Source organism: Monodon monoceros, unplaced genomic scaffold (assembly GCF_005190385.1).
Source record: "Monodon monoceros isolate NGI ecotype Baffin Bay Population unplaced genomic scaffold, NGI_Narwhal_1 Super_Scaffold_10, whole genome shotgun sequence".
In the NCBI taxonomy this organism is placed as follows: domain Eukaryota; kingdom Metazoa; phylum Chordata; class Mammalia; order Artiodactyla; family Monodontidae; genus Monodon; species Monodon monoceros.
Window position 1 is genome coordinate 11,247,257 of NW_021703766.1, and position 14,245 is coordinate 11,261,501.

Sequence of the window (14,245 nt, forward strand, 5' to 3'; positions counted from 1 at the left end):
GCATATCCCACAGTATCTGATCACTCTCACACACCCTTTGCTGTAACGCGGATCTTTAGCTAGTGCAGTGTTAACGTGGGAGGTCACGTCAGGGGGAACTGTCCTGATCGGTAATAATAGACAGAGCTGCTGTTACGCTATGGGGGCAGGAAGAATATGTTTGGCAGGTAGATACCCCTTTGACCAATTTTAATGGTAAATGCAAAAGTACAGCAGCTGCAGCCTGGAAAGGTTATACTAGACAAGGGTTCCAACTCTTTGCAGAGTTGTCAGCTCACGATATGGGAGTCTGGTATGGGTTGTAGAGGAGGGAGAGAATGAGTCCCAGCTCATTCTCCTGTTACAGTCTCCTGTTACAGCATGTAATTAAGAAACATGGAGATAGCTAAAAAGAGACAGCTAAAGGAGCTGAAAGTGATATGGCAGGGGATATGGCAATGGAGAGCTATTTTTCCTTGTAAGATTTCTTGTATTGAATACTCTTTAAATTTTAATGAGACCCCCTGCAGGGGCAGGGTCTGTGGTCTGTTCTACCCTCTTTCCTGGTGTAAGTTTCCCCAGGGCAACAAGGCCCACCAGAGTCCTGAAGGAGCTGCTCCCAGAACTCACAGGAAGCAGGTGGGTCTGAGAAGCACAGGGTGGACCCTCAGGGATGGTACACTGTGCCACCCAGATCCCCCAGATGCTGAGGAGGTCTATCCTCCCTCTTCAGGAACTACCTAAGCTGAAGAGAGCTGTTTGTCCAAGTTCATGCCCTGGTCACCAAGCAGTCAATACCCAATGCCTGGATGATACAGGATTAAAAATGCCCAGCCCTCTCACCCCAATTCAGGACATCTTTAATGGGCCACATCAACAGGGTTGGCTGAGTCTCTGTTGTGATTGTACCAACTTCTCCATCTGCCCCATTTTCCCCAACAGATGCTGATCTCTACAATATTCCCTAATAAATTTCCTTCACGATAATCTCTGTCTTAAGACTTTGCTTTCCAGGGAACCCAGCCTGTTACAGCATATAATTGAGAAACATGGAGATAGCTAAAAAGAGACAGCTAAAGGAGCTGAAAGTGACATGGCAGGGGATATGGCAATGGAGAGCTATTTCTCCTTGTAAGACTTCTTGTATTGAATACTATTTAAATTTTAAAATATATGCATGTATTTTTAAAATTTAACGTTATAAATAGGGAAAAGAATAAAAAAATGATTTCACCTGAGAAGCCATTATAATTGTGGGTCAGGCTGTTTTCCATCCCATTTTATTTGCATTTGCAAATCTTCAAAGCCAGGCTCCAGGGAAGCTATTGATACATCAAAAGTCCAAGTCTCTTACCACATTATATGCAAAATGTTCATATTCCCTTGCTCCTCGCGTCGTATTCTTTCTCGTGTGTACACTCACACACAATCCTAACACACAGTCGGCTGCTAAACTTTTTCTTCCCTGTTATCACTCTCCGTCATCCCAACTTTGGAAAAGTAGAAGGCAAGCAGGACTTACTGAATGCATCTGTAAAATTGCATTATTTAGTTAGATTCGTCATTTAGTTGATACATGGATTGGAAAGTCAAACAATCAACCACACGCTTTAATATGAGATGTGTCATCTTCTATCATGAGGAAAACATTTGAGGACTCAGTCAGATCTAACTCATATTGAGTATTTCACAAAGACTATATGTGTTTCGATTAAAATGAGCTTTCCTAGAGTCAAGAACCATAAGCCTAATAAATATTTTTTTTAAAAGAGAAATCTGTCAACAGCCACGACCTGCCAAATAACGGTTTATGTTCATTTAAAAAGGATATGGAAAAGATCTAGAACTATAGGTCATGCTGGACCAAAAGGATACCAAGATCCTTTCTACACCACTAAATAATTGTCAGAACTCCAGGTCTTAAAGGCAATAATGATCAGCAAAATGTGGAGTGAAAATGAAATTCTTGTCACAGCTTTGTCGCTTATTACATACGACTACATGTCCCCTTGGGAATATAACCTCACAGATAGGAGTCTCAGACCTTTCATCTGTAAAACTGAGCTGTTCACACTAATATATCAGCGACGGCCAGCTGCACGACGGACTCTGTCGCCAGGCTCTGTTATAGATGAAGGACAATACCGTCTGATGAAAGGTAATTTGAACACTTGACTTCTGTCTGGTTGGTTGTCTAGATAAAGCTTCTCCCTCTGGTTGCTGTCTTTAACTTACCGTCCGAAGAATTTATTAAATTTGCTTTAAAGAGCAACACTTGGGAAAGGAGTTTTAAAAACGGAACTATTTCCTAGAGTGGACATGGTTTCTACAAAATTAAGATGTCATTTTCCATGCGTGACCCTCATTTCATACGCCACCCTGACTCCACTTTATTTGCATATTGCACATTTGGATTTAATGAGATTTGGGAAATGTTAATTACATATTGTTTTCATTTTTTTCACTTGAAATCACCAATAAAGAATTTTTAAACTTTTATATTACATCAGTGTGTGCTATATTCTTACATATAATCCTGTGCATCTATACAGGGCTCACTGTATAGATGAGCCAAGTTCTCGGCAGAAGTAAAAGGATATCACCCAATTTAAATATAAAATAACCTTTCAGCAAACAACTGCTAACAGTCAAATCATTGTTCTTTGGCAAAACTTAAAATCTATTTTAACTTCCTTTACTTGTTACAATCAGTAAACATCCTTCTATTTTTTCTTTCATTTCTGAGTCCAGTTAAAAGGAAAAGTTATAAATGCAGCTTTTGTTAACAATTCATAATAATCATGGGGTGTACCAAAAGGTTCAAAAAAACCCACGAACACCAGTAAAGAAGGCATACATTTACGCATCTTTTTACTGTTTTGAGGGAAAAAAATCCAGTATAATTCCCTCATTTTAAACTTTTATACAACATCTCAAAATATATTCTGCATTTTACTTCAAAAGTGCATTTTATTAAGAAAAAAGAAGGAACAGATTACAAATCAGGGAATGAAAGTCATGGCATATGATGTATCAGTGCGTTTTGATGCTATAATGTTGAAGTTCCTAGCCGGCAGACCACAGAGTATTGCGAGGCTTCACCATCTATAAACCTGTTTACATTCCAGCTACCAACCAGGTTAAAGCTGCTACTAAATAACAAGAACACGTGTGAAAGATTCAGAGCTGTTACAGTGTTTGTATTCAGCTTTGCATTAAATGAAAACTACCATTTTCATGTTCAATCCTTTGATAGCTACCACAAGCCTTTCAGCAACAACAAAAATGCCATTTATCCATATAGGTCCTTCATAAACTACTGTTAATTCATATCCTTGAGATTTAGTCGGGCATTTACAGAAACATCAAAATGCATATAGTGCTGTGAGAAAAGACAGGCAGGTTTTGTAAGGAGAGTCAAGAAGGAAAATAAAGAAAAATATGTTTAATTTACATATTTCCAAATTGTTCTGGTGTGAACAAACTAAGGAATCCAGTTTTTCCTTGGCAGACACCTGTAAAGTGTGAGTGTAAATTCCAAAGTGCCTCTGCTATACAATTGGCTTGTGGAATTCAAAGATAGCTACATGCAAGCATCTTGTTTACATGGCCTCAAGGGTAATTATTGCAAGTTTCATAAAGTTATTGATAATTATTTGAACTTCTGTTATGTATATATCTCCTAATCAAAATGAACTAGTTAGTAAGTTATGTTGATTTTTGGTTCTTTTTGAGAAATATACCCCATCATCGTAAATGAGAAGTGACTAGAACGACAGACTTAGAATATGACATGTAATATGCCATCACCCCTTCGGAGGAGCATTCTTGAATAACTCTACTGGATTTGAAAAAAGGGGGCATGGTGCAGCTTATATTTCAAAAAGTACATCCTGGATGTCAGTGCACAGCAAAATATATGCCTGAAGCTGGGGGCGGGGGGATACAGTTTAGAATGAAGAATGGAGCTCTACACTTCAAATGTCTCTTTTTTCTAATACATAAGAAGATGCTCCATGGAATACAGTAAAGGGAGATCAAAGAAAAGTGGGTGATAAACTTTAGGAAAATAGAAATATAAACCTATAAAGAAAACTGACATAAGGTTTGGGGGAAAATATTCTCGGAAGTATATTTCATTTGAGATATTACAGTTGTAAATAAAAACAATTCTTTGAAGTGTTAAGAATTGTGTTTTTTATATCAACGAGTTTACGTGCCAACATTTCACACTCTTTGGGAAACTGGCATTACCCAGGGTCTTAACTACTGCTGATACCGAACCATGAGAGCAAGTTAAACAGAAAAGCGTTAAAGGCAAGACATCACATACTGATGAGCAATGCACTTTGTAGGTCTTGTTACATATGAATTGCATGTTCAGAGCTGGAGCCTGACACTCAAAACCTAAAGTTTTCAAAATAATTGAGAAGAGTCAAATAGAAAAAGAGCAATACAAACAAACCAGTGACAACAAAACATATTTCAACACTACTGATAAATTGTATTGAATGCAATACAGAGAAAGGCAAAGGGGTTCATATACTTTTGGCCACTGAAGATGCAAATACCAGCCAAACAGGATCTTAGAAGCATTTCCAGGTCTATGAATAACACCATGGGGACACTAAAGCAAACACAGAATATGTTCTCAAATAAAGCAAGGTCATTATAGTCCAATTTTGACTTTTACCTCTCACACAACTTAGGTATCACTTATGGCTGAGAGGCCAGGGCTACACTTTTCACATTGAAAACCTGTAGCTCTCAAGTGGGTTAAACTTCTGTTTTAGATCGTATCAGAACAGTTGGAAATTAATATCAATATCTAAAACTCCTTGTTATATAGAATGACCGCTGTGGGAAGTATGTCACTGGATGAGGCCTCCTGGAGCTGTCTCGAGTCTGGACATGGCAACATGGCAGTGCTGCAAATCCATTGCCTGTACATTCAATGTAAGAACTGTTTTTTGTCCCTTGAGAGCCCCTGGCTATTAAATCAGACTGCTGTAATTATAAGGTAAATCACTGCTGCCAATCAGAAGAAGTACTCTTTCTGATTTTCACTGACTGCATTTTGTGTATTAAGCTCACTTTTCAAAACAGCCTCAGCACTGTCTACATTCTCTGACCTTTTTGCCTCATTTCTTCTGTATAACCTTTTCTGCTGATAAATGCGGACAGCTATGGCAGTGATGCACAGCAAGATAAAGATCACAACAGCTATCAAACCTGGTGAGAGAAGAGAAAAGAAATACAAAATCAGAATTGTTGTCCATGCAGAAACTGTAGACTTCACTGTTCAAGAAGTCATCATAAAATTATTTTCTAATGAAATCAAGCATCTAATATATATAAATTGGAAATATCAATTTCAAATCAATATCAAAACCTTAGGTATTTCTGGATCAAGTGGTATCAAAATATGTTGTTTACTTCTGAGTTCTATCAGTCTTGTAGGTTCACCTTCATTTACTCTGAATGCATATTATATTGGATTCATTCAGTGCATTTATATATACAATATGTTAATAACACAAGGTATTACCTACATGACTCTAAGACCATGGGGTCACTTCACATTAATAGCCAGACAAGTTTTAATTATTTTGAAATTATAGAGTAATAGTAACATCATAAAATAATCAAATGTGTTTTTAATACTTAAATATGTAAACATTTTTTATTATTTATTTTATTTTATTATCGTTATTATTTTTGGCTGCACCATGCGGCACGTGGGATCTTAGTTCCCCGACCAGGGATAACCCACGCCCCCTGCAGGGGAAGCATGGAGTCTTAACCACTGGACCTCCAGGGAAGTCTCTGTAAACATTTTTTAATTGAAGTATAGTTGATTTATAATGTTGTGTTAGCTTAAGGTGCACAGCGTAATGATTCAGTTATACATGTATACATATACATATATATCTATTTTTTCCAGATTCTTTTCCCTTATAGGTTATTCCAAAATATTGAGTCTAGGTCCCTGGGTAAACAGTATGTCCTTGTTGTTTCTCTATTTCATATATAGTAGTGTGTATAGGTTGATCCCAATCTCCTAATTTATCCCCTTAAATGTAAACACTTTAATGAACTTGATTATCAATAATTTGTTATATTGTTAAATAAATAGCAGGGACAAGTTATGTATACGAATAATCTTGACTAATGAAATATATCGATACGAATACATAGAGTAATTATATCTATATGAGGAATATTGATTTTTTGAAACACCTGATTGTAAATAAAAAATTGGTGGTAAATAAAAAATACCACAACTGTTAGCTATGCCAAATGGTTACCAATCCTGGCATTACGTTAAGTCAGTCTTCTTCAAAGTGTGATCTATGAATCCCTGGTGGTTCCCGGGACACTGTGAGGGGTCCACAGGGTCAAAACTATTCATAATAACTCTGAGATGCCTTTTTCACTGTGTTGTAATATCCACTGATAGGACAAAACAAGGTTAGGTCAACTTCTTGGTACCTTGGCATGAATTAAGGCAAGGCCACCAAACTTTAAAAGTGGTCACTGAATTCATAAAGTAGAAAGCAGGCATTGCACTACCAGATTCATTTAAGAATATCCTTGATGAAGCACTAAAAATTACGCATTTTCCCAAATCGTGACCTTTGGCCGTAAGTCCTTCTAACATTTTGTGTGATGACATGGGAAGTATTTGTAAAGTACTTCTACTGCAGCGTGAAGTATGATGGTTGTCTCCAGGAAGAACGCTAGCGTGAACATCTGAGTTGAGTTGTGAACTGAACTAGCTGCTTTTTCCTTTAAAGAACACTGTTTTTACTTGAAAGGATGACTGACAGATAAACTATGGTTGTTTTAACTGGGATATCTGGCAGGCATTTTCTTTAAAATGAAATAAATCTGTCACTTCAAGAAAAACAGGGCTTCCCTGGGGGCGCAGCGGTTAAGAATCCGCCTGCCAGTGCAGGGGACACGGGCTCGAGCCCTGGTCCAGGAAGATCCCACCTGCCACAGAACAACTAAGCCCATGTGCCACAACTACTGAGCCTGTGCGCCACAGCTGTTGAGGCCCACATGCCTGGAGCCCATGCTTCATGGGGGGAGGCGCCACAATGAAGGGGTCCCCGCACTGCAGTGGGGACAGGCCCCTGCTCACGAGCCCACACACAGCAACGAAGACCCAATGCAGCCAAAAATAAATAAATAAAAATTTTAAAATTTATTAAAAAGAAAAGAAAGAAAAGAAAGAAAAGAAAAACAACTGACAATGTAGGATGTCAATGATAAAGCCAAGTTTTCAAATGAAAAATAGAATTTGGAAAACTGTTGTCTGTCGCCATGCGTTAGAGAGTTTCCCTTGTACTTAGACTCTTCTGATGAAATCAGTGGAGGTACTAATATAGTGTTTTCAGACGAAAATAGGTACAATGAAAACATGTGATGTGGATGGAGTCTCATATCGTAAAACAAGGACTCTTCATCCTAGTTTAAATTAGGTATAAACAACTCTAACAAATCCAACTGAAGCCAAAACTTTGAAAGTCCTCATCAGTCACAATGGATTCCACAGCACATGATCTGATGGGCAGATTCACTACAGCCAATCATAATATTGCCAGGGGCTAAGCCGATTTTTGGCGAGGTCAGCCTCATCTGAGAGGGACAGCAATTCCTTGTTGATAGATCCAACATAAACCTGGTAACTAAATTCTGTACTGTACTTGAAATCTGAAGAATTTACTAATGGATACGATTTTTCATAGTTGGTCATATTAATAAAGAATAATTTAAATCAGAGTATCCATTTGATGTTATATATTTTGCCTTTCATCTTAGAAAAGTAATCAGTTGAGTTGCTATAAATATTTCTATTGTCTGGTTATAGGCCTCTAGTTTAAAGAAAGAGATTCTGAACAATTTCAGTGTGGAAAGCTGATGAAGTAGATACAGAGGGCAGGCTACTGCAGGCCCAGGCAGGACACCCAGACAGTCAAAATCATGGTTGGACTCTGGAAATGGTTTGCTCCATGCATGTGATTTCCCTTTTAACTGGAGACAGTGTTATGTCAGGGTTTCTCATGTCCACGAAAAACCTTGATCTAACCTGTTATACAAAAAAAAAAAAAAAAAGGATACTCTAAATGACATATGGCCATCTACAGCACTCTGTGACACTGCCAACTGGTGAATGTGTTCTTATGAGGAAATTATGTAGCTTTCTGTCTAAATCTGAGCATTCATATCTGTGTATTCTGGCCAGAAACCCTCTACAGTGTCTGAGTCATCAGTTTTAAATATCTTATTAAATCAATTTTCCCATCTCACACTATTTATTTATTTACTGTTTGTAATTGAAGAAAAAGATTACCTAAAATGTAAAACACGGGGGAATTAGCCAGTTGGAAACTACTTAAATGGATTAATTATTGTTACACAGTGGGTGCAATTTATGAGTAACACGACAACAAGTGAAGAACTCTACCACAACGCTAGCAGATGGAGCAACACGCTACAGAACGGTATTCTGTGGTTTAGCTGAGAAACTGTGCGTGACCCCAGGAGAGGCCTTCCGGGCTTAGATGGCCACGACCAGCTGCTCTGCTCCTGAAGCTCAGTCTGCAATGATCAAAAGCAGACACTCCTGGATCTGTGGACCCTGGCGAGACCCCGAGCAGCAAATCTTCCATAATTCTTGCTCTGCTCTGTGCACTTCAGTCAAGTGAGAATTTCACAGGTCACTTATTAGTTGTTCCCATTGTGTGTTCCATCCCAACATACAATGACTTACAAACAATATTCCAAAGATTAAATACTTGCTGTAACATTATCTTGACTATACAATAACTATTTATATCTAAATCTGTATATTTATCTCCCTATATCCTGACTATATATCTATACCAGTTAAGTGCACAGAAAAAGCACCGTTATGAGACTGAGACAATTTGTTTGACTAGGAATCCCAACAAGTTGCAATGTTGAGCACATTTTAAATGCTATAACTTCAAATGAGTTTTTACCATAGATTGTATTAATACTATATTGATATATTTATTTTAGACATGCAGTTATTAACTACTCTTCTAACAGGGTTTTAGTTTTTGTTTTTCACTTGTTATATGACTAAATGAGGAACGTATTTTATGCATCTTTAATTTATACCTCATTAATTTGATAAAAAGTAAAGCAACTGAAAAAGCAATGGGGATGTTAATATTCTCACAAAGATTTGACCAGTACTCTTCTCTGTCTAAATAAAATTCTAAGTTCTTAAAGGAAGTCAGTGTCTACATGAGTAAGGGTGTAAAAAATAGAACCAAATGAATCAGGTATAAAGCCCACATAAGTTGCTCAAGTATAAGACTAATCACGTTACCTGGCAATACATTGATAATAAAATAATTGTTTACTTTTTATGTCCATATCATATGCAGAGTATGGAGGAAAGGTGAGCCACTTAACATTTCAATAATCTGATTAATAACATTCTTAAGACCATTAATCAGGAAGGAAAAGGTTTATGTTAGGGGGTTGGTTTTGAGTAAATTAGGTCTCAGAGAATATGCTGTTTTACTGCCAGGAAGATATATTTAAAACTTTTTGTGTTAATTTTGCAATTTAAAATAAGTATTGGGACTTCCCTCGTGGTGCAGTGGTTAAAAATCCTCCTGCTAATGCAGGGGACATGGGTTCGATCCCTGGTCTGGGAAGATCCCACATGCCGTGGAGCAACTAAGCCCGTGCGCCACAACTGCTGAGCCTGTGCTCTAGAGCCCGTGAGCCACATCTACTGAGACCTCGTGCCACAACTACTGAAGCCTGTGTGCCTAGAGCCCGTGCTCTGCAACAAGAGAAGCCACCGCAATGAGAAGCCCATGCACCGCAACAAAGAGTAGCCCCCGCTTGCCGCAACTAGAGAAAGCCCGCACGCAGCAACGAAGACCCAACACAGCCAAAAATAAATAAATAAAATAAATATATTAAAAAAAAATAATAAAGTAATATGAACCACCCTTATTCCATTAGTTTTGTATTTGATAAAATGCAAATAAAAATGTAATATTCACTGAGAGGAGCATCTAAACCATGGAAATATACACCTTGATTAAGCATTAAGGCAACATTAAATATATGCTTCTAATGTTAATCTCAGGTTTTTCCTACTTCTTACATAAACCCTTGCAGAAGCAGTGATGTGTCCAAGAAGGCAAAAAATGACACTTCCTCAAATCCAGTCAGAACACCCTAGGGAATGGAGATGGCCATTATCAAGCTAAATGATATTCATTAGTATCATAGTGTAACAACCATTCTTTGAGTGTGATGTTTCAGTGAATTATAAATTATTTACACTGAAACTCTCCAAGGAAGCTGGGAATTCAGGATGACTCTATAAGACAATCCAGTACAAATAATAAAGCACCCCACTGACCTCAGGATTCACTGCCTAACTCTTGGGCCATGTGTAGATTCTCCACAGACAGCTTCTCTAGTGCTAACTACCTCATCATTAGCAATGATAGGAAGAGCTCGCTCATGCTTTCTACTACCTCCAATTACTGCAGAGTCACTCTTGATTGTGTTAGTGACGGGTTCTCTGTCATCTCTTGTTCCAGAATGATCTGCAGTTAAAGGACAGAAAAGGGGGAAGAGGGGGATATCGGTGAGTAAAAAGAAATAATGTTTAAAAATTCATAAACTTTTAAAACCAGAACAGAATTATAGAGGTCAGTGTGGGATGTCTGCAGTTTTAACCTTAAGCAATGCCCACATGCAATGGTCCACAGGAATAAAGAATTGAGAATCTAGGAGAGAAATGGGCAAGGACTGAAAATTAAACAAAACCAATTTCAAGAAACCATCTTGAGAACACAGAGTCCCAGCATTAAAAGATTTTAATATCCAGTGGACAAGCTGTGTTTGGGACTGGGTAAAAGAAGAGCCATAGGCCACCTGCAAAGGAGTGTGTCCTCTCCCTTGATGTGGCATCGGTGCCAGCCTGGGCCACACAGCTGGACTCCGTCACGTGTCCTGAGATGGTGATGGGGGCTGGGCGGCTGCGGTGCAGAGCGGCCTTCAGCGGGACCACGTGGCTGACCTGCACAGCAGAGAGACAGCCCAGGAAGCCCTGTGCACCTGCCAGCGCCGTCTCCTGGTCCACGTCACTGTGTTCTGTGAAGCCAAAGAAACACCACAGGATTGATGACAGTGAAGGTGCAAACGGGCATTGCCACAATGGAATATTCCAAGTCTTGACAACGCAACAGCAATACATACTCAGCTGTTAAACTCCTTTTGCTTTTATCTTTATTACAAGAGATCCATTAAATCTTTCCACAACTACTGGTGAGACATCCCAGGCTAATAAAGACAAGTTTTTAAGTATGGCTAATTAAATATACTGAGAGCTCTCTGGAAATAATTAAAGTCTCTACAAGAATGGGTCAGATAATGAACTGATCAGGGTTCCTGCAAGATGTTATCATGTTAGAGGTTGTATCTCAAAAGGTTTTAGAGACTCTTAATTCTTCACGTACAGCAGTGAAAACTCTCATACCTCACTGACTTTTCTCCCTGTTTCACCGTCCACCTATCACTCAGACTGAGGTATGTGTGTGCCCCCTATACATAGATAACCCCCCTCCATTTTAATGAGCATTTAGTTAATATGGAACTACTGTGGGACAGAGATTGGTTTGAGTGTCAAGATATTAATTCATAATTTTACAGTGAAGAAGATATTTCATGCTTGGCAAGCATGAAATCTAAACAAGGGGAATTAATTGTAGACTTTTAACGTTCAAATGTTATCAGACTACAATGCATCCACCCATCCTACATGATCATAAAGCAGCAAGACTACTTTCCCCTGTGCTGCACATACCGGGACACCAACATTTGCATTTCGGCCTTTTCAAAAACTAATATAATAAATACTGAATTTACTGAATGCTTATTATACGGTAGGCAGTATTCTAAGGGATTTGCATGCTTGTGTTTAAACCTTACAGAAGCCATGAGAATCCTATTCTAGTCACACAGACAAGACGCTTTAGGTTCAGAATTTTAGTGATTTGCCTGAGGTTAACTCAGCTGTTGGCATTGTGCACTGGACTCCAGGCCTGTTGGACTCCAAAATCATAAGCTTCTTTTGTTTACAATTGACACATTCTTTCCTTCACTCCACTTATATCTTCTGCGGTGTACTTTTTTTTTTTTTTTTGGCTTGGTATCTATTCTTGAAATGACTCTGGGCAACTCTGTTCTGATTAAGCCTGTCTTGTTATATCAAGGTTTTTGAAGAACACTTCCTTCTGCCCCATTTTCATGCACGTTTTATACCTTTTTAATAAAAATACTGATTAGATGTTTAGCATCATGAATATCACACTCTAAAAAATCTGAAAATTAGACAGATTACATCACTTTCCTGTTGTGCTGGGGGATACGGTATTCAGACCCAGGTATCCTAGCTCTGGAGCCTATGTCCTTACCAGTAGGCTGTCCTGCCTCGTAGCACAAAGAGCCCTGAGAGGCTATCACTCTGCTGCTCCGTGAGCACACAGGGAACCCTCAACACCCAGCACCACACGGTTACATAGGAGGCGCTTCATCAATGTGTATAAACCAAAGAACTAACTTAGTCCCCCCACACAGCAGTCACTCATTTGAATGGATGGAGATACATTCAAATATACATATTTTTAGAAAAAGACAGCATTCTTGCTTCGGAGTTTTTTGGTTTATTTTTTTACTTTAACAAGGAATAAAAAGGAATATACTTTAATAGCAATATAATCAGAACAGTGCTTTTCATATTTCTTCTACAAGGTTTAAATCCTGAATAAAATTTCTATAGACCTTAAAAAAAATCTTACATTTTGAACAACAACAAAAAAAGTAAATAGATAAAATTCACTTCTCTGGTAAAAATCTGATATGAGGCAACTTTTAAAAACCCTACACCTTTAAATTGAAATTATTTACCTATTATAAAATATTGTAGAAAAAAGCTTTAAAATCTAAAACTTAAACTAGTCTGTCAATTAATATTTGTTTTAAGAGCTAAATATACAGGCAACGCATTCCCTGCTGTTTGAGCATCTTACATTCTAGTAGGGGAGACAGACGATAAACATGAAACAGGAATGGATGAAAATTCTGAAGACTGATAATGCTATGAAGAAATAAATTAGAAAATGTGATGGAGTGTACCTGGAACAGAAATTTACCTTGATGGATTAGGTGATTCTTTGTGTGTCTATTTTAAGGATGACTCTGCACAGCCCTATTCTCTTAATCGTCTTTAGATATCTTACTCCAGCATCTTCTGGCTCTATCACTTCGTTCTTAAACTTTGTAAGGTTCCCTGTGACTTAGGAATTTTTATCAGATTGTCCCTGCTGTTTATCTCCTCTCATCTCTTACGCATAGACCACGTGGCCCATTTGAACCTGCAGACGCAGGTTTTCCTTCAGCTTGGAAAATTCCATGTGCTGTGCAAGCAGCTATTGTTTCACTTTCATCCTTTTTCTCCTTCTGGACTGCCGAGTATTCACGTTTGGTTTCCTCTGCGTATTCTTTAACTGCTTTTAATCTCCCTTCTGATTTCTATCTTTTAGGACTTGTTTTTGTGTGGGTCATGTGCTTCACTCACTTGCTCTTCCAGGGGATGATTTCAAGTATCCACAAAGATCATTCTTTTTTAGTCTGGAAAAATCATACTTGTAGGTCCTCTAGGTCTTTTTGCTGCTTTGCTAGAATTTCCTTACGGCGCTCTTACTTAGTTTCATTCAGGATGGGGTCTGTCTCCTTGAATAGCTTCATTCTGGTTGTTTTGATTTCTCTCCCACTTGATTGCTGTTGAATCAAGGGTTGTATATAGGGTTGTTTTTCTCATCTGCTAGTTGATTCTCTGTCACTGCCTTCCTTAGGTGGCTGACGCCCAGAGAAGGTAGACAGCGTAGCAGCTGTCCTTGTCAGTGAAGCTGCCATCCAAATGCCCACCCAACCTCAGGATAGAGAGGACATGGTCCAAATTTCAGGATTCAGGAAATCCTCACATTTCAGGTCATTCTCTCCTTGGCAAAGAGGGAATACAGAAGCACTGAGTTTTCAATGCAGCCCTTTCCCCACGGGGTCCAGGGGTCTCTGCAAGCCAAGCATTTTCCAGGATCCACACAATTCAGGGTCTCCCTTAAGACTCTTCTAGGCTGGTCCCCAGACTCTCTTCCAACCAGAAGCAGGGAGTCTCACAACACTGTCTCACTGGCAG

At 38.6% G+C, this 14,245-nt stretch overlaps 1 protein-coding gene across 7 annotated transcripts in view; it reads right to left on the minus strand.

Annotated features, from left to right (window-relative positions):
• Positions 1–4,476: 4,476 nt before the first annotated feature.
• Positions 4,477–14,245, minus strand: part of CNTNAP4 (contactin associated protein like 4) — a 259,157-nt gene continuing 249,388 nt past the window's right edge. For 5 of the 7 annotated variants that reach the window (XM_029204816.1, XM_029204835.1, XM_029204844.1 and 2 more), the window contains 3 exons: positions 10,924–11,142; positions 10,521–10,592; positions 4,522–5,211 (listed from right to left, as the gene is read on the minus strand). In XM_029204816.1, the coding sequence (XP_029060649.1) occupies positions 5,018–5,211; positions 10,521–10,592; positions 10,924–11,142 (485 nt within the window). In that variant the 3' untranslated portion in view covers positions 4,522–5,017. Of the gene's footprint in view, positions 5,212–10,520; positions 10,593–10,923; positions 11,143–14,245 lie in introns of all 7 variants that reach the window. The other 2 variants (XM_029204825.1, XM_029204811.1) reach the window with 2 other exon arrangements.